At 39.9% G+C, this 27392-nt stretch overlaps 1 protein-coding gene across 5 annotated transcripts in view; it reads right to left on the reverse strand.

Moving 5' to 3' along the window:
- The window catches only part of rbl2 (retinoblastoma-like 2 (p130)), a 178496-nt gene continuing 151104 nt past the window's right edge, over positions 1-27392 (reverse strand). For 3 of the 5 annotated variants that reach the window (XM_078544278.1, XM_078544276.1, XM_078544279.1), the window contains 4 exons: positions 13073-13175; positions 11953-12164; positions 6042-6206; positions 1-4449 (listed from right to left, as the gene is read on the reverse strand). In XM_078544278.1, the coding sequence (XP_078400404.1) occupies positions 4249-4449; positions 6042-6206; positions 11953-12164; positions 13073-13175 (681 nt within the window). In that variant the 3' untranslated portion in view covers positions 1-4248. Of the gene's footprint in view, positions 4712-6041; positions 6207-11952; positions 12165-13072; positions 13176-27392 lie in introns of all 5 variants that reach the window. The other 2 variants (XM_078544280.1, XM_078544277.1) reach the window with 1 other exon arrangement.

Raw genomic sequence — 27392 nt, forward strand, 5'->3', positions numbered from 1 at the left:
TTCCTTCAGAAATGTACACTGATGCATACAAATATATTTAAAAAAAGATTTCACAACTTTTACAAAGCGATACAACACAAGAATATAACAGACAATTTTTAAAGGAAACCAGTTATAATTGGCATAAATTAAATACTTTTGCAGATTAACAATTCTTTTAAAGCAAGTTTTGTCTTTAGTCACACTGGTGATGGGTACCTGTCTAAATGAGTAACCAGTCACATTGCAGTAATTCCCATATCATTTTTGGGTTCAATTCATTTCATTTATCACCAATTGTGGTATAATTAACCGAAGAGGTGATGCATCTTATTTTTAATCCTCCTTGTAATCTTGTAAAAATGCAATGCAGAATTCTATGTTGAGAGAAAATGGGTTCTAGCATTAGCACTGAATATGTAACCACATCAATCCCAAACCTTTTAATGTCAATCTTTTGCATTAATTTAAAACTCCAAGTTTACAGATAATGTTGGAAAAAGAAAAACACAACTTTCAACAAAGCAAAACTTTCATCATGACTGAGCGAGCCTGCAATGTGTGTAATTGCTTCATGCAGAGTGGTGAACCTGTATTGTGTACATGGAGACCCAGACAAGACTTGCTTAACAAAGTCTGGATACTATCAATCCCATGTTAACTATTTAATGGATCGTGTTCATGGTTGCATACGTGGGTGACTTCCTAGCTCAGCTCTATCATGCCACAAGAGGAATTGATGAATAAAGTACAGATTGCTATCCTAACTTCCAACTAAATAAAATTAGCATATGGTTGAGCTTGATATTGTCAAAGCATTTCAGATGAAGTTGTCAGCGTTTTATGGAAACTAGAAATTAGTTTTCTAGTTAACTTCCTAGCAGCCAGTTTGAAGCATCATAGGCAAAGACCTGAAAACCAATTGCTTTGCTGCAGTTGGCAAAACTAAACTTGGGGCAGAAAATTAGAGGCTTGTTTAACCTCATTGTTCGATAAGAATTTTTTTTTAAAGTCCAAATAGTAATCTGCCTCAACTCTAATGTAAACTGTAGTCCAAACATGAAAAGATCTTGGGTACAAATGCCATCAGGTTTCCTTAATTTCCCATCGTAACTGCAATGACAACTAGAAAATCTATGTTTTATTGTTTCTCTGAAGTTATGGCAGGGGATCAGAAGAACCCCATGGGAATTATTGCTACACCTATCTTTCTTGGTCTATTGAATGCGTCCAAGTGACGGACTGCAATATCTGATGATGAGCAAATCAGGATACATTCCAAACTTTAAATATCATTCCATTAGTTTCCCTGCTGACTAGTACTGTTGCAGTTGTTCCTACCTGGTGCGATTAAGGCAGATCAGCTGGATTACTGGCTGCTGAAGCTTAATGATGTCGCCACCTAAATTCTACTTTTATCTGCCGATCAATGTAATCTATAGCTATTGTCCACTGATGTTAAAAAAAACCTTTTCATCTAACTGAATCCAACTGAACATTCTTGCTTCCAAACATTTTGATTTGTAATCCACTGACTGCAGTGGGCAACATTGGTTTGATTGCACATTGTGAATACTTTTAAACCATCTGAACTGGGTTGATTTTCTAATTGTGCACCTATTCTCATATCACTTCAAAATGCATGAGCATTTTTTTTATATAGATTGAAGTTGGTATATTCTATATGAATCTACTTTTACTGCATGGGCTTACTGCTCATACTGTAATTGTACTTGTTCTGCCTTTGAAATTTCTGAAATACTTGGTGGAAAAGCATATGTGGAATTTGAATAGTTGGCATTCGAATTGTTACACTATTTTCTACACATTCTCGGTCACAGAGCTGGTCCCATTGTGGTCTGTGCTCTGCATACAACACTCTCAATGTCCTCCTTAATGCTGACCATGCTTGCCTTTCAAACACTATTTTGGTTACTGAATATTTCCATTTGCATTTCACCAACTAGGGAAAATCTCAAAGTGACATCATGGGACACATCGGAAGAGCAAAAACGCTCACTTTTCAGCATGGCCACATACCTTTTCGCTATCGTTGCAAGTGAGTGTACAAATGGTTAATAGAGGTTAATTGTTCTGAATGTGACCATGTGAGCCACAAAGGTAACCACTACCGCTTGAGAGAGAATGCACTGCAATTGGGAGGCCAGTTTGTGGCAGTAAGATATGAGATTTGCTGGCTATGTGGTTACTGTACTTGGGGAAAATACTTACTTACTGTGCTCAATTACCTATGAATGTGAAGCTAATACAAGAATAGGACTGAATGATATATAATTGGTGGATTCCCACTCAAAGGATTTTTGGGGGTGGGGGTGGTAGGGTGGAGGCAGGGTATCACAGCGGTCCAGGTTAGAGGTATATTCAATCCAATGTGTTCTCAGCCACTCCTGTCTGATATGGTCTGTAAATGGTTCTAGTCTTGTGTGTATTGTCTGTTCATGGGAGTGATGATGGTGCCAGGTGTTCCTCACCCAAATTAGGGGGCGAAGCAAACATTTCATTGAGTGTGGCTGCTTCAGCTTGGTACTGGGCAAGCTGACACAACATCCATGGCAAAGCCTTAGGAGCACTGGCCACTGGGACGGAGCTGGTGTTTGTGAGGCCCTGGCCAGTGTGCTAATGTGGACAATTTCACAGCAGCCAGATCATGCCAACATCCATTACATGGGACTGCAGCAACAGCGAAGTGTCAAAAGTGCTAGACATGAGTAGCACATTACGTGAAAAGCTCCATGACAGAGCCTTGGAATTCTGAGCTCCGGGGCATTGTGGTGGCGGGCTAATCACCAAATGACGGTTCTCACAAGCAAGGCACCATATGCAAAGGACTCTTTTTCTAAAGGGGTAGTGTGTGATATGGCAGTTGTCTTTATCCCCTTTATTCCAATTTTATCCATTTGATTCTTATTGGCCACAATACACACAAGGTTATTGCTAGCCTTTTTATCTTTGCAACAGTTTATCTGATCGTCTGGCTAATGTTGACTCAGCAAGACAGAGTTGTTTGTGATTCCGGATGTCCTTGATTTGATTCTTCAAATTGCATGTGCATGTCACCGTCCAGGTCTAATGCAAAGTCTCCTTGAATCATGTAACACTGTTCAATTCCAGGCATCCTTTAATGTCCTATGGTATGGTTTTGAGCAAAGGTTTGGTTGGGGCTGAAGAATAGAACCAATAGTTTGTAATCCTATAAATATACTGTTTGCACTAATTTTCATTCACCTATTTAAAGATAATTAAGTTCACTTCTTGGTGTCTATTCAGCCCATCTGGTGAAGATGAAAATATCACGTCATATTCTATTAAGCTAGAGTAATGTTTTTTGCTCTATTGGGGTCTAAGTCTATTTACCTAGATGTTTGATAGATAAAATGCACTGCTTCATGGGGAATGTGAGGTCCATTTAGAGTGATTAATATAACCAGCATGTAACTCCTGAGCATAACTCGAGTCATACAGACTCAATGTTAACTCTTTCTCGCTCCACAGATGTTGCCAGACCTGCTGATTTTTTTTTTTCCCCCAGCATTTTCTGTTTTTATTTCAGATTTCCAGCATCCACAGTATTTAGCTTTTATGTAACTGAGCATCTTTCTTTATAGAAATAGTCAGTCTACTGCTTAATTATGTTCACTCACTCTCTTATATTTGCAGTTTGGATCTTTTCACAGCTCGATCCATCATTAGCATGCTACTCATACAGATCCTAACCCTCCAAACTAACTGAAGAACACACACCTGCCAATTCTGGACATCCCATAATGTTAATCATAAGATAGAAATACATTTTGTGCGCAAGCTATCTGCATACATAATGCATAACCTTTGTATTTTGGAATGCTTTGTACATGGCAAATGAAAATTTAACTCTAGGAGTTTCTCTTTCACTACCCCCACCATCCCCCCCCCCCCCCCCCCCCGCCCCACTTCTATTGGTTTGTGCAAATGTTACACAGAAAATGGGTTTGTGTGTTAAATGTACAACATTGAAACTCTGCTTTGAAAATAACTTGTCCTTATTTTTTAACTTTGTATGGTTTTCAAATACCCAGTTAAAATATTAAGATTTATCCACATGAATGTTAATGCTATAATTAAAATTTTGGTACGAAGAAATGCATGCTGTTCTAAGCCTGCTTTTTTTTTTCTTTCAGCTTTTAAAAAATAAAAAGCAATTTAAAAACATTTTTCAATGCTTCACAAACCTTTCTCTTAACCTAAAAAGCCCTTCAACCTAAAAAGTCTTCAACTACTGGATTTGTGAAAAAGCAAGTTGCTTATCAAAGCCAGAGATTGGATGGTGTATTCAAAGCATCTGATCCTTCCTTGGTCACTTGCAATTTTTGATTTCCTACAGCTTGTGTTCACTGCCTGTATAGCTTTCATAAGCTTTTTAAAGCTTAGCTGTAATCCTCTCTGGTTTGCTTTCCAGGTTCTAAGATTCTTCTAGGATACATGTAGGGTAAAAGTCATGAAAGTTAGGACTAGCAAACTATTTCACAGCAATTGACCAGATAGTGATGCACCACAAACAGTATCAGTGAGATCCCCTGTCATTGGCTACATCCTGCAAACGTCTATATAATGCAGTGTGGTTCTCTTGACAAACCCTCTTAGCTGGCAAGTCACTGCCATCATCCAATGACAAGCCACGCTTCTTGGTTGGAGTTTCACCAGACTTAATCATACTGTTGATGTCTCTCAGTCTCTGCAGAAAAAGAGAATCAAAGAAAGAATATGTGTTATATTTTTGAGATGCAAAATATGGAAAATTTGCCTTGTTTGAGTAGAGTTCACAATTCTCAGAGTTGACTATTTGCTATTAAAGAAGGAATAGTAAAGGACGTAGTTACTGAGCAGCAGGGTGCTTAGACAAGGTGCCATGTAGGAAACAAACACTGGCACAGATTTGATGGGCCAAATGGCCTATTAGTCTAATTACAGTAGCTACTGCGAGAGGAACTATTAATCCTATTTTTCTCTTCCACATTTTAAGAAATCAGTTTTACATCTGTTATAAAGCTATTTGCTCCAATGATTTTCTCCTGAATACTTTATATTTAAAAAGCCTTTGAGGTGGTCAATGGGTTAGCTCAAGATGCCATCTCATGAAAAGAGTTGGATCTTGTACTAGGAACTGCCAGCCAAAGGATTGCTAAGCAGCTGATTGCCACTTGTATTGGTTGCAAAACATTTGGTAGCTAGTGCTTGATTGGGAGTAAAAGAAGTTGAGGATTTTAAATGCTATTTAAATTTTTATTCATTTGCTGCTGGAAGTTTGAGAAGGACTTGAGCATCAGGAGACTTTGAGACACTTTTGTCAAGACTTCATGAATATCAACATTTATCCTGGAAATTGAGGAATTCTCTTAAAGTGCATGCTATGTTACTTTACCTTTCAGAGAAAGGAAATACTTAATCATTGGCACCTTTCTAGGGGTCTCCCTTTGTCTGCAGATGGAATGGGAGGAGGAGGCTGGCAGACCAGCACCAGCATTTGCAGGAAAAAGGGACGAAAGGGCAAAGTGGAGTCCTCTCCACACCCTTCACGTTAGTACAGGCCATCTTCCCCTCTTGACCTCCACCAGGACTGCCAGTGTAGCATCCAAGAGCCTATGTGCCCCCTCACTCAGTCCCTGAGCCATCCTGAAAAGTGCTACTCTGTAAATCAGCCCACTTCACAAGTTCATTGGAAGAAGGTGCATGTTGTCCACATGGACTACTCTAGGAAAAATGCATCCAATCAGCTCTCGAGTGTTAAACTTACAACTATCTCTGTTTTAGGATTTCCAGGCAAGATCAAATTGGTAATCAGTAATTAGGACCAAAATTATGTGGTAAAAGCAGACTTTAAAACGGATGTGTCTTTTTAGCGCACAACTCGTACTTCCTGTTTTCATCCTTTCACCAAAATAACTCCTTCATATTTTAAAATTTAGATGATGGCAAATCCATTGTGACACACAGCACCAATTATGGATATGTAACATTGATTATACAGAAACGTATGGAAACTGGCTTTTATCATTATAACTTACCTTTGACGGGCTTTTGCTAAAACAGTAAAACATTTTTTCTCGCGGCGAGAGGGAGCCCCCATTTTTGTGGGGTGAAATATAAATGGAGTGATGCTGAGAGAGTAAGACCCTGCGTGGTGATCCTGTCCTTACAGATGGGAAGGGTGATAAAGATGGAGCTTCACTCTGTGCAAACAAACAAATTCTTCAAATTCATGCACGTAGATCAATCTGATACTGATGCAATATTTTTTCTCATTCACATTTTACATCAAAATATTCTGGTCTCTTTGGTTTGCATCATAGTTTGTTAACTGCTACAAAAGTAAAAATAGATCACAACACTGTCATAAGGTGACAAACTGTACTTATGAAACAGGGCAACCTCCTTTTAAAAAAAATGAGTTGAACAAATTATAGGTTTCAGAAGATATGTGACAAAGCATCAGCATCTCTTCTATTATTTAAATGGTAACAGCTAGTAATGTTGAAATTCCACCTGTCTCCCAATAACATCACTATTGAATACTGTTTCAAATCTAAAATGTACAGTATTGAAAGAGTACCGTAACTTCATGGGGTTTACACTGCATAGTGGTTATAGGTACCTCAAAATTAATTTTAACTGTAAACAAACTCTCAAAAAAACACTTTGAACTGTACAATACAGCTTGCAGCAGTTAAGTGTGCCCTACTGCACAAAACTAAACCCTGCAATTGTTCCCAGATAAATTTATCTTGGTTCACAGTCCCTTTTGAAGTAGCCAATTTATCTACCAAACTACAGTGGTCTCTGAACAAAATTGATTTATCTTCATGCAGCTAGCTGTAAAATGGATGTTGAATATTCTCTTGCCGTTAAATAAATGACACTCTGCATATAATAAATTATAATCAATTTGACCATAAAGTGTAGTTGTAAAATCAGTTCAAAATGTTTGATTTGCAGTACAATGTAAATGTACAAACATTAACATGTTGGTCACACAAATCAGTAGTTTTAAGTTGAAGAGATACAAATGAAGCTTTTAAAAGCATGCCTACACGATTTTAAGCTAAGTGCACATTCAGGAGACTCAAGTAGTGATTGACATGCTCATCTTTTGATTCAGGAATATCTGGATTTGACTTCATGTTGATAGGCTGAAGGTTTCCTGAATAAACTAGCAGACTAAGGGGATGAGTCCACAGAAAAACCAATTCAATTCCAATACATCAAAACTACCCATTATCTGCCTTTCATGGATACTAAATTATCAATCTAGTTCAGAAATGTTACGAGGACACCTGTATGAAATATAGGTATTGTTGGGGTATTTTTCTGCATTTGGAGTTCAGGCACTTTTTTGGGGACAGAATATAAGAATCTTTATTCTGTAATTCACTAACATAGATTTGACATGAACAATTGATGTTTCTGTTTCCCTCAACTTTTTGAGTGCACTCTGACACCTACCTCTTACATATTCTTTTTGATAAGTAGAATTGAAATTCAGTTTTTTTTCTTTGTGTTAACATTCCAAATTGAGAATGAAGTTGTACTTGTTATTTTATAACATCATGTCCCCACTAGTTACTTTGAGTGAATGATAAATGTTTCAATGCTCTCCGGTGATAGCAAATAGGAACTGCAGCCCTACAATTTAAACTTAAAAACAGCAGCAGTCAAATCAACAAGATAACGTTTTTAAAAAAAATGTTTACACAGGAGAAATTCTGAAGGATCTTATTACTGTTTTTGATCTACTGCCAACACAGAGGAGCACACTGGCTTAATATCTGCATAGAAAAGAATTGCCAGAGGGTAAAGAGCAATGATAACCTTCCAAAACAAAGAAATTGCACAGGGATTTGGTTAGAATGCAGAACTAACACACTAACATCCTTCACAGAATTAAAATCTTTACAGTTCAGAAGGAGGCCATTTGGCCCATCGAGCCTGCACTGGTTCTCTGAAAGAGCATTCTACCAAGTCCCACTTCCCTGCCTTTATACCCGTAACTGTGCACATTCTTTCTTTTCACATAGCAATCCAATTCCCTTTTGAATACCTCGATCGAACCTGCCTCCACTACTCCCTCAGGAAGTTTGTTCCAGACTCCAACCACCCTCTGGGTGAAAAACTTTTTCCTTACATCACTGTTAATCCTCTTGGCAATTATTTTGAATCTGTGCCCACTAGTTCTTGATGCTCCCTTGTGTGCGGACAGTTTATCACAATTTACAATCAAGACCCCTCAGGATCTTGAATACTTCTACCAAATCTCCTCTCAGCTGCTTTTTCTCCAAGAAAAGCAGTCCCACCCCCTCCAATCTACCCTCAAAGCTACAGTTCTTCACCCCTGGAACAATTCTTGTAAATCTCCTCTATACTCTCTAATGCCTTCGCATCCTTCCTCAAGTATGGCACCCAGAACTGGATGCAGTACTCCAGATGCGGTCTAACTAGTGTCTTATACAAGTTCAACATGACCACCTTACCTATGTACTAAATGCCCCTATTAATAAGGCCTAAGATACTATATGCTTTATGAACTGGGGTCTCAATATGCCCTGCCAACTTCAATGACTTAAGTACATAAGTACACCGAGGTCCTCTGTTCCTACATCTCCTTTGGAGTTTCTCCCTTTATCTTATACTGTCTCACCATATTCTTCCTGCCAAAATGAATCACCTCACACTTCTCTGCATTGAACTTAATCTGCCACTTCTCTGCCCAATCCATCTCATCACAGTTGGCAACATTTCCAATCTTCGTCTCACCTGCAAATTTTTAAAATCATGCCCTGAACACCACAGTCCAGGCCATTAAAATATATATATAATCAGGAAGAGCAAGGGCCCCAACACTGACCCTTGGAACTCCATTAAAAACCTTCTCCAATCTGAAAAACAACCATTTATCACTACTGTTTCTTGTCGCTCAGTTAATTTCTTATCCAAGTGTCTACTTTCCCTTTTGTTACATGGGCTAGAATTTTGCTCAAGTCTTGTGTGGCACTGTATCAAATGCCTTTTTGCAAATCCAAATACACTACATCGACAGTGTTGCCCTTATCAGCCTTCTCTGTTACCTCATCAAAAAACTCCAAGTTAGACTTTCCCTTAATAAATTCATGCTGGCTTTCCTTAATTATCCTGCAGTTGTCTAAGTGACTGTTGATTTTGACCTAAACTATAGTTTCCAGAAGTTACCCTACCACTGAAGCCAAACTGACTGGTCTGTGGTTGCCAGCTTTATCCTTGCACCCCTTTTTGAACATTTGCAATTCTCCAGTCCTCTGGCACCACCCCTGTGTCTAAGGAAGATTGGAAGATTATCACAAGTGCTTCTGCAATTTCCACATTCACTTCCCTCAGTACCCTTGGATGCATCTCATCTGGTCCTGGTACTTTATCAATTTTAAGTAAAGATAGCCTTTCTAACACCTCAGTTGTAAATTCTTCTGGTGTATCAGTTACTCCCCCTAACATCTCAGCCTGGGTAGCATCTTCTTCCTTTGTAAAGACAGATGCAAAGTACTCATTTGACACTTCTGTTATTTCTTCTGCCTCCATATGCAAGTCCCCTTTTTTTTTTGTCCCTAATCGGCCCTATTCTTTCTTTTACCACCCTTTTATTTCTATTCTTTTAGAAGACCTTGGGATTCCTTTTTATGTTAGCATGAAAAGAGACAGCTCTGACAGCTCTCTTTGCTTTTCTTATTAGCTTTTTCACTTCCCCTCTGGTCCTTCTATATTCCGCCTGATTCTCCTTGTATTTTCTACCTGACATCTGTCACGTGCACTTTCTCTTTCGTCATCTAGGGCGCTCTGGATTTATATGTCCTACCTTTCCCCTTCAAGGGAATATACCTTGACATTGCCTGCGATACTTTTTCTTTGAAGATAGCCTATTGTTCAGTCATCATCTTTTCTGCCAACATTTGATTCCAACTTGCTTGACTCAGATGTATTCTCATCCCATCAAATTTGGCTTTCCCCCAATTAATTACCCCTGTTTAGATTGTTCCTTGTCTTTTTCCATGGCCAACCTAAACCTGATGATACAATGGTCATGGTCTCCTAAATGCTCTCCCACTGATTGCCCAGAACCAGGTCCAACAGTGCCTGATCTCTCGTTGGACTGGAAACACACTGCTGTAGAAAATTATCTTGAACACACTTCAGGAACTTTCGCTCCTCTGGTCCCTTTGCACTATTCCTATCCCAGTCTATATTTGGAGAATTGCAGTCCCCCATTATAATTCTTGCACCTCCCCATAATTTCTTCACAAATACAAATTTTCTACATCCCTTCCACTAGTTGGTGGTCTATATACTACACTGATCAATGTTATTGCACCTTTTTTCATTCGTTACTTCTAGCCAGAGAGAGTCCGTCCTTGACCCCTCTGGAACATCCCCTCTTCAGTACTGTAATGCCGTCTTTAATCAATACTGCCACACCCCCTGCACCCACCCCCCACCCAAACTTTCTTCCTTTCCTGTCTCTCCTAAACACATTGTACCCAGGAATATTTAACACCCAGTCCTGCCCTTCTTTGAGCCAGGTCTCTGTTATAGCAATAATATTATTCCATTTGTCAAGCTGTGCCTGCAGGTTACCAATCTTATTAATCTCACTCCGTGCATTCACTTACATGCACGTTAGCCCTGATTTAGGCATTTTTACTTTCCCCTTTACTCGGACCCTATCTAATGACTTACTATTGCCTACTCTAATTCTATCAAAGTCTCCAAGTATTCTATTTACCTTGATACTACTCTCTAATATATCCTCCTTATCAGTTAATACTTCTCTACTTCCCTCTGCCAGTGTTTCTCCTCTCCACTCTGAATTTCTCTTCTGGTTCCCACCCCCCCTGCCAACCCTCCCCAAAAGCAATAGCAAACCTCCCCGCGAGGACATTAGTCCCTGTCCTGTTACGGTGTAACCCGTTCTTGTGCAGGTCTCACCTGCCCAGAACCAGTCCCAATGCCTCCGAAGTCTAAAGTCCTCCCTTCTACACCATTTCTCCAGCCACATGTTGAACGACTCAATCTTTTATTATTGTGCTCACTAGCATATGGCACTGGGGGTAATCCTGAGATTGCTGCTCTTGAGGTCCTGATTTTTAATTCCCTTCCTAACTCACTAAAATCTGCTCTCAGGACCTCATCCCTTTTCCTACTTATGTCATTGGTCCCAATGTGGACCACTACCTCTGGCTGTTCACCTTCTCCCAAAAGAATGTCCTGCAGCCACTGAGACATTCTTGACCCTGCCACCAGGGAAGCAACATACCATCCTGGAGTTACATCTATGGCTGCAGAAGCTACTTTGCGATGCTTATGCTTACATAAAGTCAAGCTACTTCGGATATTTGGATGCTTCCCACAACTTTATACCTGTCTCAACCTATAATGACCATGCATTACTATAATGTGTGCGCAACTTGATGTAACCAAAGACTGCATAGCTGTATATTTGTAAAATAGAATATTGTAACAATATCGTGATGTAAGAAATGTGGAAGCCAATTTGCGCACAGCAAGATCCATGAAACACCAATGTGACAGTGCCCAGAAAATCTATTTTTGTGATGCTGATGGAGTGATAAATATTGGCCATGACATCAAGGATAACACCTTGCTGTACTTTAAAATAGTGCCATGGGATATTTTACATCCAACTGAGATAGCAGATTGAGCCTTGGTTTAACATCTCATCTAAAAGGCAGCACTCCCTCAGTACTGCCCTGGAGTGTCAGCCTTGATTTTTGTACTCAAGTCTTGGAGTGCAACTGGAACCCATGGCCTTCTGATTCTGAGCTGAGTGCTGCCATAGTTATTTGATCTAGAATAAAAATTAAAATGTTTTCATTGCTATTTGGCTTGCTTCAATACCACATGAAATGAAAACTCTTAGTCATACAACCTCCATCTTACCCCATTCTCTGTGTTTGATGAGTATTTCAGTGCAAATGCTTTCACTCTTCTGATGTAGATATTGTTATAGAATTGAATGAGATCACCTCTCTCTTCCTCTTCTATATCACTATTGGCTCCAGCTAGTCGGGTTGGAGTAGGTGGTGCGCTGCTAGGTTGGGGTACTGGAAGTGTACTGTTAGACCTCATGTTTGGACTGGAGTCTCTGCTGGCTGCATAAAACAAAATAATTTACAACAAAAATAACTGAAGAAATGTAACTTGAAAAAGATGCTGGTTTCATGGCAATGCTGTTGGAGTAGCAGGGTGGGGGAGAGCGATGCTATGTTGTTGGGGAGGGGGGGTTTGGGGGTGGAGGAAACAGTGTCCCTTATTAAACTACTGCGTTGTGCCCATTGATATCTGGCACGTTCCTGTCTTAACATTTGGATTCAGAAGTGAGCAATTTAAATTTTTTAAAATGCACAGGAAAATATGAGGAAGAAATGAACATGAGTGGGAAGGGTGATAAATTTCAACCAAAATGGTTAGAAAAAACACGATCAGCTCAATTTTCCGCACTACAGCTGCATGTAAACAAAATGTGGCAAAAACCTGAAGTACTCTAAACTTGTACCAGGCACAAAGGATGAAATTAACCAGCTGTAACTGGGGCCAGTGCCTACAATTACCTTGTTAATCAAGGTCCTTGGCAGCTATATTAGTTATGCCTTTAAACAAAACCGTGTAAGCTAATTGTTGAAATTAATTTCACAATTAACTTTATATGATTACGAATGCAGGTGTTGAATTCCACCCACAGTTCTTCATAAATAGGTTAATTAAAATAAATGTATCCCAGGCGACATAAAATGGAATAGGATAATGCAATAGCCCAGTGCAGCAGAGCAGTAATATACAACCTCAATGCCATACATAGCCTAGGTTCTCTCTGTGTATCAATCTGCAACAAAAGCAGAATGATATTTTTTAAATTGGCAAATTTATATAAACCTTGCCTTAAGGCAAGTTTTAAGTAATTTTATCTGAAACCAGCTGCAAGGTGCCACAATGTATTAAAAAACATTGTAATTTAACTGAAATATCTGAATAGGAAAAGAAAACATGTTTGAGATCTTACTCCTATCTCTATTTGTCTCAGTTGGCGAACCCTGGCGACCACTACTGTCACTGCTGCCTGATGTTCGTCTTCTCCGAGCTTTTAACAGCACACTTCTGTAAATCTACAGGGACAAATACAACATCAGACACAGTGCCCCTTAAAGAGAACTGGCAAAAACAGAATATTAAGTATAAGAACTTAAATCACAATTAAAATAGTGAGCAGGTTTATTAAATTTTGGAATGCAGTAATGTAAAACAAAGCAAACGCTAATGAATGCTTTTCATGAATCAAAATACTGACCCAATGGAAAAGGGTGGGGCCCAGTGATATGAAAGGTAATTTCATTCAATGGTCAATAATGCACCTTTATTTTTCATTTGTAATTCCCCATATAAGTCTAATGCTTCAATACTGCTTATATATCTGAAGTGTTTTTTCTAACACCTCTCACCTATACAACATGAAAATATTTTTTGCCCGATATCTGATTTTTCTCCTATGTCTGGTGTGCAACCCACTCTTTGTTCCAACATTTCGCATCTTCCTCTTTTAAATCAATATTGGCATGATCAGCGCCCCTTGAAACTTTACTGCTCCATTTAAGCTGCAATTACTCCAGTCTTTAACACAAAAAAATGCAGAGAAGAGGATAAAGTCAAGTCTCATGGCAATGTCTCCTCTCCTAGTTCATTCATTTTCATTTCCAAAGAAATGGGGATCTCTCCATCTGTCATACCACCCTACAATAATCTATAAGCTTTTAAAAGGAAAGCTTACAGCCTTCAATTCATTAGTTCCTGATTTTATAATTTGGTCCTGATTAATGTTCTTTCCTACTCTTTTCAACCTTGTTTGTGTCTTGTAAATATAGGCGTTAAAAGTCTTGTGGCTAACTGTGGGAGTTGAGAAGGTGAGTTTGTTTAAGATCTAGTCAACTATGCCTTTTTAACCAATATACCTTTGTAAAAATATAAAGGTGCTACAGAGCTATCTTGCAGATGTCACGTAAACCATGTATTAGAACCTGTCAATCATCTTGAACTAACATGTAATGTGCAGGATTCAGTCTAACACCAACCGTCTTAGTGACATGTGCCGGAACCATATAACACATCCTGTTGGAGTCCTTCTGCTACTTTGGGCCTGCCTGGATTGTAACACTTACTGAATAGGCACTGGAGGTGGGACAAGCAGTAGGATTAGGATAGGCAGTGGGTTCTTGCAATATGTAGCTCCTGACACCTCAAAGCAAATCTCTTTGAATTGTCTATAGCAAAAAATGTCTTTTGAGTAGAAGGTGACTTGCTCCTCGCCAGAAGGGAACAGCTCACAATTGGCTGCTGTTTCACAGGCATGAGTGGTGCCCCCAGTGCTTCACTGAAATAGCAATTTTCTTTTGGAAATTTCAATGCTAGTTAGCTACAAGGACTATCACAGCTGAGCCTAATCCTATTCTCATTCAACATTCATATTTCCTACAGGGACCAAAAGATAGGGATCAAGATTTGGAATCCCAGATTATTTTCCCTTTCATAGTCTGAGGATGCTGAGGCATTTAACTTGATACAGGCCAGTGATCTAATTTGCTTGGCTGTTTGTTACACCACACAGTGCATTTACGCATTGAATCATCGTCACAACCATTGACGATGTTGATGCTTAATCATAATATCTAACTATCTTGGGCTGGAACTCGAATTCTCTGTTTTTCTGAGAGAACAGTCCCACCGTTGGGTAAGGTGGGGTTTTCTGTGAAGACCGGTCAGAAAGCCTAGATTTTCATGAGAGAAGAAATCGAATCTATTCTGGACCATTTTTACATAGTCCCTGCTGGCACTTGGAGCATCAGTGAGTTGTAAGTATTTAACTACTCAGCTGAGACGATGCGTGATACAAGATTCAATAAAAGGGTGTCACTATAATAAAAAGAACATGCAGCAAATAAGTTGCCAATAATTCTAGATGATGGAGAAAACAATGAGTGACAATTCATGCTCTACATCTCTTTTTATTCTTACACTCCTACACAGAATGTAGTTACTTATTGACTCCTGCAGAAAACCGTAATAAATATCACCATAAAAAACGGTGTCATCCCAAAAATGCATTATTTTACACACAAACGCTTACATTTGTTTTAATGCTTTTTTAAAAACCATGGGCTATGAATTAATTAACTTGAAAGAAAAAGTATTTTTTAATATTTAAGTTATTTAGCAATGTTATTAAACAGGTGAACATACACCATGCCAGCTATACAGTGTAACACTATATTTGCATTTTGTAATGAAATAGACAAGGTTATTTTTAAAGTCAATGATAGATACTGCCTACAAACTTATTCTTCACCTAGTTTGAGCTTCAGCAAATCTGTTTGTTAGATCTAAAACACATGAACTAACATGGAAAGAATGTAAATGTACTGCCAGTGATTTTTCAAATATTATTTTCCCAGGTGTCAGTCTTTTGTGCCTGTTAGAAGAAATAAAAGAGCCAAAATAAACCATTTCCAGAAATGTGAAACCTTTAAAGCACCACGTGAACTAAAACAATTGCCCCAGAGGATCAAATTCGTGATGTATAAAGTATCACATAAAGCTCACTGTCTTTTAAAAATATACACAAACATTTTAACACAGATTTATTTTGTAAGATTTTTAAACATGGCAAGAACATAATTAAAATTTTAGTGCAACCCCCTGATTTGTAACTGTAAAACTAGTGACTTTTACCAAAAATGACTTGAGGGAAATGTGGTTGATAAGTCAGTGGAATTCTTCATCTGTTAAAATTAATGTCCCTTCTATACTTGAATGGTAAATTTATAGTGCAATTGGTAAATCATTAATTGCAATCAGATTTTGAAGTTTAAAAAGTCCATGGATTTGCCCAAGGCAGCAAAGCAAGAGATCTAAATCAGGTTCATTAAAAATACCCAATCCAAATCGCATTACAGCTGAAAATAATAAGTTAATACAAACATCATGTTGAGATTTTAAAAGAGTAAGATCCACATCCTTTATTTTTGTTTCCCATCTTTTGTTATTTTCTCCCCTTTGGAGCTTACCAATCAGGCTGGTAATTCAATATATCCCAGCAGCCCACTGCATGTACACTGGGTTATCACATTCAGATTGGGGCATGGTGACCTGAACTGATCAGTGCTTTAGAGTACAATTTAGTAACAGCAAAAGGAGATCTCTTACCGAACAGTGGCTATTCTGAAATTATCCAGAAATGGGAAATATAATGAATTGGAGAGTTACTCTGTCATTTGTCAAGAAATGTCTTTGTCAGCAAGAAGAGTCATTCAGTGCCTGGGCTACATGCAATTCTAACAAGTAACTGAATCAGGGGAGGCCAGAGTTCAGTGGGTGGGTGGGTCGGTGGGTGGGGGTGCACTGCACTCAAGTATTTAGGGAACATAATTTATGAATGTTTGAATATTCAATTTATCAGATATAAAGATTATCCAAAAGTGCAAAATAAATTGGGGTAAGGTGCAAGGGTGCACTGGCAACATTTTTCAGCTCATTAAAGAGGGAGGAAAAAAATCAGGAATAGATGATAACTAATTTGAATATATTAAGAAATCTGACATAATGGTGCCAGTTCCTTTAACTTTACGTTAAAGTGGGAAAATGTTGACGATATTAAAAGGAAAGCAATTCAAGAACTCCTGGTCAAAGCAAAAGCAATGAGTCCGAATTAATGTAGTTTCATGATTGGCAGATTGTGCCTTTCAAATCTGCTGCAATTATCTTCAAAATGTAACAGAGTTACATAAGGGTCATGCTGGCATAATCAGTGGTATGAGAGTATAGTGGTTCTGGTACTGGACCAGCCACCCTCCTTTAAGATGCTCCTTAAAACCTGCCTCTTTGGCCAAGCCTTTGGTTACCTGTCCCAATATCTCATTATGTGGCTCAGTGTCAGATTTTGTATGATAATACTCCTGTTAAATACTTTGAGACATTTTACTATATTAATGGTGTTATGTAAATACAGGTGGTTGTTGTGTTGTGAGTTGTAATCCCACAAAGGCATGTTATGAGATGGAATTAGATAAATTTGACCATTTGTGGGTTAGCACCAGAAAAACAAGTGACCACAAAAACAAAACTGATTTACTAATTCTGGATAAGGATCTGACAAGCTACTATAGACTAATCTATATGTGACTGTGGACACTGTTAACTTTGCATGTCCTCTGAAGTGCCTAAGGAGGCTACTCAATTGTAAATGTGGTCTTGCCAATATCACCCACATCCTGAAAATAAATAATTTAAATAAACTTGGATTTGAAAAACTTTTAATAAAGTTGCTAATCAAAGATTTATGGCTATATTACAGTTATGTGGATTTCAAAACAAAACTCTAAATTGAATGACTAGGCCACCAACAGTCATTGTCCAAGTTTACACATTAAGAATGGCCATTCGGTCAAATACCAGAGAACTGCTATTCCCTGTGAAACCAAAACGCGACCTGACTTCATGAGAGGAGTAAATGGAGAAAAGTCAGAGATAAAATTGAAGGGAAAGTTAAATAAAATGACATCTTAATAAAGCAGCATTTTGGTGCATTATTCACTGTATCCCAGAGTGATTTGACATGATTAAAGGGCCTGATAGGATATTTGTCGATGAAAGTAAGACACTTTGGACATGAAATTGGGCTTAGTAGTGCCAGTTTTTTTTGGGCACTGAGTTTCCTGAGGGTTCCAAAATGGCCTCTGCTGCATGTGCGCACACTTATGACAGCGTGTGCTGGACACCACCATGGTACACGGGTTTAAACATGTAAACATCCAAACATACTGCATAACAGTCATTGACTGACTAACTTATTTCTTGCAGGAGAAGGTGGCACATAACAGTAGGCAACAGGGTTTGAACTACAGGAGGTCAAGCATGCTTACATGCTTTAACATCCAAGGAGGAGATAGTGTTACTTCTTTCCACAATGACAGCACTAAGGCTGTGGCTACCGGTGGTGCTGGAGGGATCAATGATGAGAGTATTTGCATAGCTAATGCTCCTCTCTCCCCGCTTCTCCCATATCCCATAATGGTATCTTACCTTCTCCTCCATCCCTCACCATAACCCAACCGTGTCCCTTTTTCATTCGATACCAAGAATTGGAACTTTCTCACTCAGAGGAAGAAGACATGAACATAAAAAGATGCCTTCATCGATCTTACAAGCACCAGCTCAGAGATCATCATTGTGTGTATATTAGAGGCCAAAGTAGAGTAGATATCTGCATCTGGTGAGGATGCTGATTAAAAGTGTGCAGGAACCAGTGTAGGGGAAAAGGATATTACAAATGCTCGCTCACCAGAGGGTGAGGCCACACACTTGTTGCGCTGCAAAGTAGTCAGATGAAGACTTCAATGGGTCCGACTACAGAAGAAGGCTGATATTCAATCAAATACCTGGTGCATTGGAAAGCTTGCCAGAACGTTTATGCATGATGTCAAGAAGGAGGAGTCCAGCACCAATTTGGCACTGGGTTTTCAGAACATGAAACCCTTTCTTACATGGAATGGATGTCAGCTTCATCAGTGCTCCAGGGAAACTCACTAGGATGCAGCATCTGCTGGTCGATATCACAATGTGGTACTGGAAGCTAAACTGCTGCCATCGTGGCTCTGAATACCGCTGTTCAAAGGGGCTTCCAGGAAATCGTTGCAGTCTTTCAAACTGTTCTTCAATAGATCAATGGAACTGCTGAGGCACCACTCCAGGAGAATGGCAGTGGCTTCATGGAACACGAATCTGCTGTTCCCTCTCAGATGACATTCTCTGTCAGGATGTGATGGTCAGCAATGAAGAAAATATAAGAAGTATGGGACTGTTGGTGAATGGGGAGTGGTGGTTGAGATTACTAGTTTTGCTCATGGATTATTTGATCACATAGAGCCTGGGTAGAAAGGGGCTGTCTCCTCCTCCCTTCCTCTTCACCACTTCCTGTTGCACTTCCTCCTCCTCCTGCTCCTCAGCTTCCACCTGAAAGGTGGTGGCAAGAGCTATCCCCTGATAATGCCAAGATTGTGCAGCATCAGCATATTATCAAAAATCTTGATACCAGCTCAGTAAGTCAGCAGAGCTCCTCCAGAGCAGTCCTGGCAGTGGAAGGGTGGTTTGAGTACTCCAATGGTCTGCTCTATAATGTTGTTCTCAGTGCAGGCCTACTTTCAGTTCATGAAAATGGCCAAGTTCACATGAGGTGTATGCAAGGAGCTGTGTGTGCTGTCAATGACAAGGGAAATCTACAATCCATGTAAATTTTCATGCTCACAATGCTTGCTTATCTCTGGCAAGAGTGAATGAGACAAAGTGCATAGACAGCCTCTGTGACTTCCCTTCGGTAGCAGTGTACTGCAAATTGAAATGTTGCTTGTATCGCCATCAGCAATCTGGAGGAGCTAGATGCATAAAGGTTAAGAGCCAGGGTCAACTTAACAACCACAAGCGATATTGTTTTTGAGCCTGCAGTTGGGCTGCAGCAGTTGGCAAATTTCAGTTAATAACCTTTTTAGTGAAATGAAGATGTCTTATACATTAGCCCTCCGAGACTCGGTTAAGAGAATTGCTCCTTAAGACTCTCAGCGGATATAGCTGTCTGCTGAGAGCCCTCTTCCTCCTCCGTCTTCTAGCAACTTGTCCTGCTGTGTGTGGCCTCTCTTCATTCTCCCATCATGTTTGATTCCCAGACGAAGCCCTAACAGGCCACCCATGTCTGGAAGCAACTTCAGCACCGTATTTAAATGACCAAAGAATTACTTTAACACCAGCTGGACCACTCCCGGTAGACTATTCAAACTTTAGCCAAGGATCAGAAAACTGCAAAAGCACGTACAACTGCACTATCAGCCGGAGGAAATAATACAGCAATAACCTGCAAGTAGTTCATGATCCCTTTAAATAGCACTGGCGATGGAACCTTCATTCCATTTAATGTCATGTTCAGTTGTGCAGTTGACTTGCGTCATGATCTGCCTGCTCTGCATCCTGTTGATGCTCATTAGGTCTGGCATGCAAACCGCTTTTGCAAGCTGGGGTCCTGTGCACTTCCTATTGGAAGTGTGTACACATATCTCCGACCCCATTTTCAAGCATTAGGTGGCCATGTAGCATCTACAAATTTGGGCAATGCATGGCCCAATTTAGCTCCCATGAGATACTAGATTTTATGAATTGTGCTGGCTACAAAAGCATAAACAATCGTAGTAGAATACTAGGCGCAACTTTCAACTTTGGAAGGGGCAATAATGAATCGACTGTGGGTGATATACCCCACTTGATATTTAATCCATTGACTTTAATAGAAAGGTAAAGCAGGCAGGGTGTATCATGGACGGCTGATCCGTAATCGCCATTTCATGCTCTTTCAAAAATTGAACATTCTAGCTGTTGTACCCAGTAACTTATTTCCAAGGAGATGGCGCAGAAGAGATTAACTAAGATGATATCAGAAATTAAAGGCTTTAATTATGAAGACATGCTGGAGAAACGACTTATTCATGAATGTTGGTCATTTACATCACTTGTTCTGAAGTGTCCAAAATTATACGAAGTTCTCACTATTTCCAGCGGTTGGTGCATCAGTAAAGGGTATGGGGGAGAAATTCATTTGTATTGCATTGATTTTAGTGACTGTCGATGCCCTGGGGAAGGAAGGGTGGGGTGCGGCTGCAGATGGTACTGCAGGTCACAGCAATGATATCAATGAGGAAATCTGCACAGGTTGCATAATAGTGGTTGGCAGCACTGCCTGAACCCAGAGTATCAAATAATTTCTCCCCCATTAAATTTAAGCTCATCACCTAAAGAGCAAAGAGAAGGGAAACAATGGTGGAAGCAGAATCCATGATAACTTTTGAAAGGGAAGTGCACAATATTTGAGAAAGAAAACTTTAAAACACTTTAGATAAGGACAGGAGAATGGGATTGAGTGGATAGCTTTCGCAGAGCCAGTAAAGTCACAATGGGCTTAACAGCCTTCAATTCTATGACAATTTCTAGAAGTTTGGGCGAGCCAGGCAGAAAGGCTAACTGATGTGGGGACTTCTCCTTAGCCTGTGGAGGCAGATTCAGCAACAAATTAACATGGGTGCTTTCGACACCTTGACATGAGATCAGATAAGCTGCATGCTGTTGAAGTGCTGCATGACTTGAGAGTGATTGCTTAATAAAATTAATTAAACATCTAAGATGAGAGTTAAGTATCACGGATAAACTAATAGTGCACATCAGATATTTTACCCTCCTCACATCTAACCAAGTATATAGCAATGAAATGTTGCTATACACTTATAACCAGCTTAGAAAGTGATTTTATTTTCAGATATAAATTCTAATGGATCATACAATGAGAGCCAATTCCAAGGAAAGCACCCATTTCTGTAATTTTCTTGAAACTGATTTTCCATTTGGTGTTGCATTTCCTGTTATCTGCATTTCTGGCTGAGAAGTGATACTTTTGAGCCATGTTGCTAACGTTTCTCACGAATAGATATATGTGAAAGCCAACAGTGACCAAGACAACACAATGAGACAAGGTTTTGAACGCTGATGTCTATTTTCTACCTCAAATTGGTCACATAATATTTTATATGGTCTCTCCCTTAAAGATCCCATCATCTGGAATTACAAGAAACTGAAAAAGCAATATCTTTTCATCTGTTTTGTGCTAAAATTGCTGGCGTGATATTCTTTCATCGTGTACAGTCGATATTGGATTACAGCAACACTAGGCATAAAGTAATCTTGCTAAATTGTTATGACCAAAACTCAAGAATTGGAAATAGCAGAAATGAAATGGAAACCATCATTTTTACCCCCGCGAACCCTGAATACAGAAGAGCTGCAGATAATGAGAATATTTGATTGTAAAGAAATTTACTGAGAAACAAGCTTTCTGATACATTTCAATGGAAAAACAGGTGGTTTCCACTTGCAACCCAGACAGAGGTTTCTGCCTCATTAGCATGATTCATAACTTGCCCTGTAACCGATCCATTACTGAACAAGCAGATACAAGTATTTTACTGTACTTCACATATGAAGTACATCCAACACAATTCATTGAATAGACTGTATTCAACCTCCTGTTATTACCATGCAATAAATCCAATCCTAAAGCATCCTTTTTGACAATGCAAACATATTCCTAGAAATGTTACTGACTTCTGTGCAGCTACAATGTTTTGGCAATTGGGATCAATGCACACACTTTTAACAGTATTTTCTTAAGAGTAATGTTGAAGTAAAGGGAATATTTTGCTTGCCACAATTATGTTTCCATTGAAAGGCTGCCATTGTACTGGGTACCTCAATTTCTGAAATCATCATTTCTATGCCAGTTAACTAATTGCAGTCAGGAAACAGAAACCTGGAAATTACAACTTGTAGCTGCATGAATGCTTAATATATTGATATCAAATTCCACTGCCCACTATTTTAAGAGATGTATTAAAATGGTTAATTAAGTTAATGGCTCGATTAAAATATGTTGATATGAATTTCCACAGAGTCATTTCCAGGCTAAACCCTCCCAATTCAGATCCAGCAGCAATTCCCCTGTTTGTGCACAGAAAACTTAGCTTAAGATTTGCTCACTTTACTGTATTCTTACAAGTTGTTTTTAATGCTTTTACATTACTTTTGTAAGAACAAGGCAGAATATATAATATGGTCGAATTGGTTTAAACTATGTGCTTGCAAATCCTATATTTTCTCTTCGATGACACGAATAACATTGGAGGACATTGTACCATAAGGATAGGCAGATACAGATTATTAAATAAATAAACTACTTGGATAATTGTCCAGCAATCTGTTCAAAGATTGAAGGGTCATAAAACCTTGTACAGAGTTTGAATGCGGCTGGAAGCCAGACAATGCAAGACAATGGTATAAAAAGAGAGATGGTGTTTCACTCAGCAGGAGCTTGACTACCTTCAAGAACAGATTGTGCTTGGGCTCGGATAAGCCTTGCTTACAATGTTCCCCTAAAAATCCTGTAAACGTAAGTTTTACACATGCAGCTCGCTGTACTGTTTTATATGAAGTTTTAAGACGAATGTTTTGAAACAAAAATTAGAAATCAGACACATTACTGTCTCCACCTTTAAAAACCTGTTAAAATGATAAAGAAAGCAATTATTCAACAACTTACAATTCTTCTTCCATCTGTCCAGGTCAGTCATAGCTCAGTGACCTAATTCAGAAGGTGTGGACCGAACATGTTCCAGAAAAGCAATGAGTTTTTATCAGCACAAGTTAGCTGTGAACAATAACTACTTGTGAAACAGAATTTACTAGTGACTTAAATAGCATCACAGCTGCATTGTTTCCATACATTTTTGAGCTGTGTCTAGTCTTTGACAGTAGGTAGGAAGATTTTTAATGATGCGCTGTAATATTCTTGTAAAATAATTATCAGCAATCTCAGTCAACAGGAATAAATGTTTGGAATAAGAGTCATCTTCCTTTCCGCACTATTCTGAACTGGTTGTCCTAGGATGAGAGGCTGAGTAAATTGGGCTTCCATTCTCTGCAGTTTAGAAATATCAGAGGTGATCTCATTGAATCCTACAAAATTCTGACGGAGCTTGATAGGGTACACACTTGTTTCAGCTGGTTGGGAAGTCTAAAGCGGGTGCACAGTCTCATGATAAGGGGCCAATCATTTAGGACTGAGATGAGGAGAAATTACTTCACTTAAAGGCTGTGAATCTTTGGAATTCTCTGCTTCAGGAGGAGTGTGGATGCTCCATCGTTCAATTCATTTAAGGCTGAGATAGATAGAGTGCATTTTCAACCTGCCTTCTAAAGATGAGGAGAACGACAGGGCGGCATGTGGTACATTCTAGTACCTGGAATACAACAGCGAAGGTTCTCTGTTTAACTGCTGAATCTTGCCATTATTTACCTAGGTACTCAGCAGGTGAAAGCATAGTCTGATTTGTAGGAACCTGGGGCAGAATTTTCTCTTCGGCGTGCGGGGGCGGGCAGGTGAAGAGCCCAAGCGGCCTTCACGTTTTTCATGAAACCTCATCCACGAGCGGGATGAGGTTTCATGAAGGGTTTATTAAATTAATAAATAATTTTTTCACATTTCATAAACATGTCCCAGCTCATGTGATACTGTCACATGAGGGGACATGTGTAAATAATTTTCAACTTTATTTATTAAAAATTCTCAGTCTGTTCTGAATCTCCCTGAGGCAGCTCCTCCCCCTGCGTGCACTGGTAGTGCTGAGTGCTACCGGGCGCACGTCACGCTGGGCGGGCCAAAGTAAAATGACGGCACACAGCCGATCGTGGGCGGCGATTGGCTCTGCGCCCACTCCCAACCGGTCCGCCCAACAGGGAGAAAATTCTCCCCCTGAAATCCATTTATGGGAACGATTGGTGACACTGAACTTCAGCGGCAGAATATTTCGCATGAAACTCAAAAATGTAACAGACGGTCAATCCACAACACAATTAGATATCTACAAACCCTAACTGGAGAAATGATGCCTCTTTGGAATTCTGTAGGTAAAGGACATGTTTCCCTATATCGAACACCTTTTCAGTTCCATAGGCTAATTCCCACATTGACGAAGCCTGTACTGTTAAAAGGATTTTCAAACAATTATTCCCAGAGGATCATCAATTGGATATTGAGTGATCCTTATCAGGAATAGTTTTGTGGTTGCTAATGATGTAATTATGTTGTTTAAGGAAATTTACACTGCAGCAACTGCTCCGATACTGTGTGCAATACACTTTAAGTTCCACACCTGAATTTCAAAAAAATTTCCATTGCACCAATGTCTTTACTGGGAGCATTAATCTATAAAATCTACCATTACATTCGTTTTTCAAAAGTCTTCCATTCCATCACAGTATTTACAACCTACAGACCAGATAACTTGAGAGTTTTATAAAGCTAGCCCGTCTCTGTAACATGTATTTATATGTATTATATGCAATTATATTGTAATATCTCACTTTAGGATTTAAAAACCAGTCCAAAAATGAAGTGTGCCACCATTAAGGATTGAAGTTCTGGGTTGTTTTTGCCACACGAAAGAAAACCACTTCAGCATGATTAAACAATAACTACTCCTCCTAAGTGTAGAGTGTTCGTTTGAACTGTGTAACAGGAGGTATGAATAGGTGCATTACAAGAGTTGCACAAGGACTCTGTATCAGCTAATGATATTCCTCTGCATGCACTCACACTCACCCACATGCACACACACACACGGCACATATGTATACAAACGCACACAGACACATACAGACACACACATGAAATGTGCACATATTTAAAAATTTTCGGTAATACTTGTGAAACCTGAATGCAAGTTTGTTCTCTTAATTTGTTCTATAAATGTTCCCACAGTTCTGGAGCAGCTCAGCACTTGTTATAGACAAAAGATACTGGGCTAGTCTTCCTCTTAAATCTTACATGTTTCTGATTGTTACAAAATTCACAGCTACTGTTAGTTTTGTAAAATCAGTTGTTTGTTCCATTGATCTTAAAGGAAACTTGAAACACCTGAGTTATAGTTCTGAATCATTCACAACTTCTGAAATAAAAAGTAACTTTAAAATCCCAGTTTCATACTAATTATAGCATGTTACACATTCAGGTATTTATTGGGACCTGTAAGAGCAGTAAACGTGGTGGACAGGGGGACTTAATTAGGCAGGAGCCGAAATCTCAGTTTCCCAACATCTGGTTGAGTTTGTGAGATAAAGTCGGTGGCGTGTCAGTGGTGGAGCAGCCAACATGCTGCCAGGTGGCCGGAACCTATTTACCATTCATGTGCATTTTATGAATACTCACTAATTGGGAAGCACACCATATTAAGCCCTACCTTCAAAAATATGTCAGTGGTGCACGGGAAAATCGTGCCTCCTGTTTCCCGATAGTGTAATGATGTTGTGAACTAGACAAGGTTGTTCAACCTTTTAGTCTGAGGTGAGGTTTGTCTTTGTCTAACTCAGCAACTCAGGGGACATTACCAGAGGAAGATAGCAGAAATTATGAGTATAGCAGGAAGGATGTGGCGGGGGTGGAGAGTGTAGTGCTCAGGTCCTCAAACAGCGCAGCGCTTGGGCTGGCAACAGGTTGGGGTTTGAGCTTGGGTCATCGAGCGGTAGCACGGCAAGAACTGGCAGGTTTGGGGCAAGGGGGAGGAGGTATCAAAAGGGAGCCAGGCTCCGGCCAATAGGGCAGGGTCCGTTGTTGCAATGGTCTCATCCTGTGTGTCCAAGGGAGGCAGCTGCACAACACGTGGCAGGTCAACAGTCAGGGAAGGAACCTTGTGTGGGTTTGAAGCTGAGCTGGTCCAGCTGCAGGGGGATGAGGGAAAGTGAAGGCAGGTGAAAGATGAGGGAAAGAGGCTCAAGGATGAGGGAAATAGGCTCAAGGATGAGGGCAGGAAGGGTGAGGGTCGAGATTCAGAGATGGAAGATCGAGGGTCAATGGCTCTGGGTCAAGGGTGATGATTAGATGCTCCAGGATGATTGGGGGAAAGATCAGGGTGATGTTGGGAGGGTGGAGGCGGGTAGGCTCCAATGGCAGGGCTACAATGTTAGTGTCCATCAACATGGCTGCTAAGAAACTACTACCTTGCTTGAGATTAGGTGCTGCTCGAAAATCTTTACCTCGCAGGACATCAAACTGTTTTGGAGGAGACCACTGTGGGATGGAAGTTCTAGGTGTGACCCAGGGGAGGATCATGCATTCCCGCTGATCAACTGTAGCTGCTCGAGGAATGAAGACCAAGTCAACACAGGTGCTAATATTACTGCCTGCCTTCTTCACATAGTTCACTTTGTGGATCTGCAATGGGGCTCATACACCTAATCTTTTTGCAACCTCAGGCAGTGGAGGAGAGGATTCACCAGAGGGGACCCTTGGTCGCACAGCAACATAGGCCACAAGGCCATCAGTTGGCATCAGCTGAGGGGGAGGGAAGTAAGAAGAAACCCAACCAGGGCCGTCTTCAACACTGAAGAGCATGACATGTCAGTGTGTTCAGAATGCGCACCAACTACATTCAGATGTCTGAGAGGCAATGCCAGTGGTAGCCAAGACTTCCCCAGGAGGTGGTTACTGACCTATGCGTACTCCTAAAACAAGACCTACAGCCCCATGGCTTTGGAGGGAACCCCATGCCAGTCGCTCTCAGGTAACTGCGGCCCTAAACTTCTACACCAGTGACTCATTTCATGGCTCCACAGGGCACATGTGTGGCATTTCCCAGGCTGCAACAAATAAATGCATATGGGAGGTGTCAAATGCCCCATTCAGAAGGGCCAAC

Source organism: Cetorhinus maximus, chromosome 6, assembly GCF_964194155.1.
Source record: "Cetorhinus maximus chromosome 6, sCetMax3.hap1.1, whole genome shotgun sequence".
NCBI classification, from domain to species: Eukaryota; Metazoa; Chordata; class Chondrichthyes; order Lamniformes; family Cetorhinidae; genus Cetorhinus; species Cetorhinus maximus.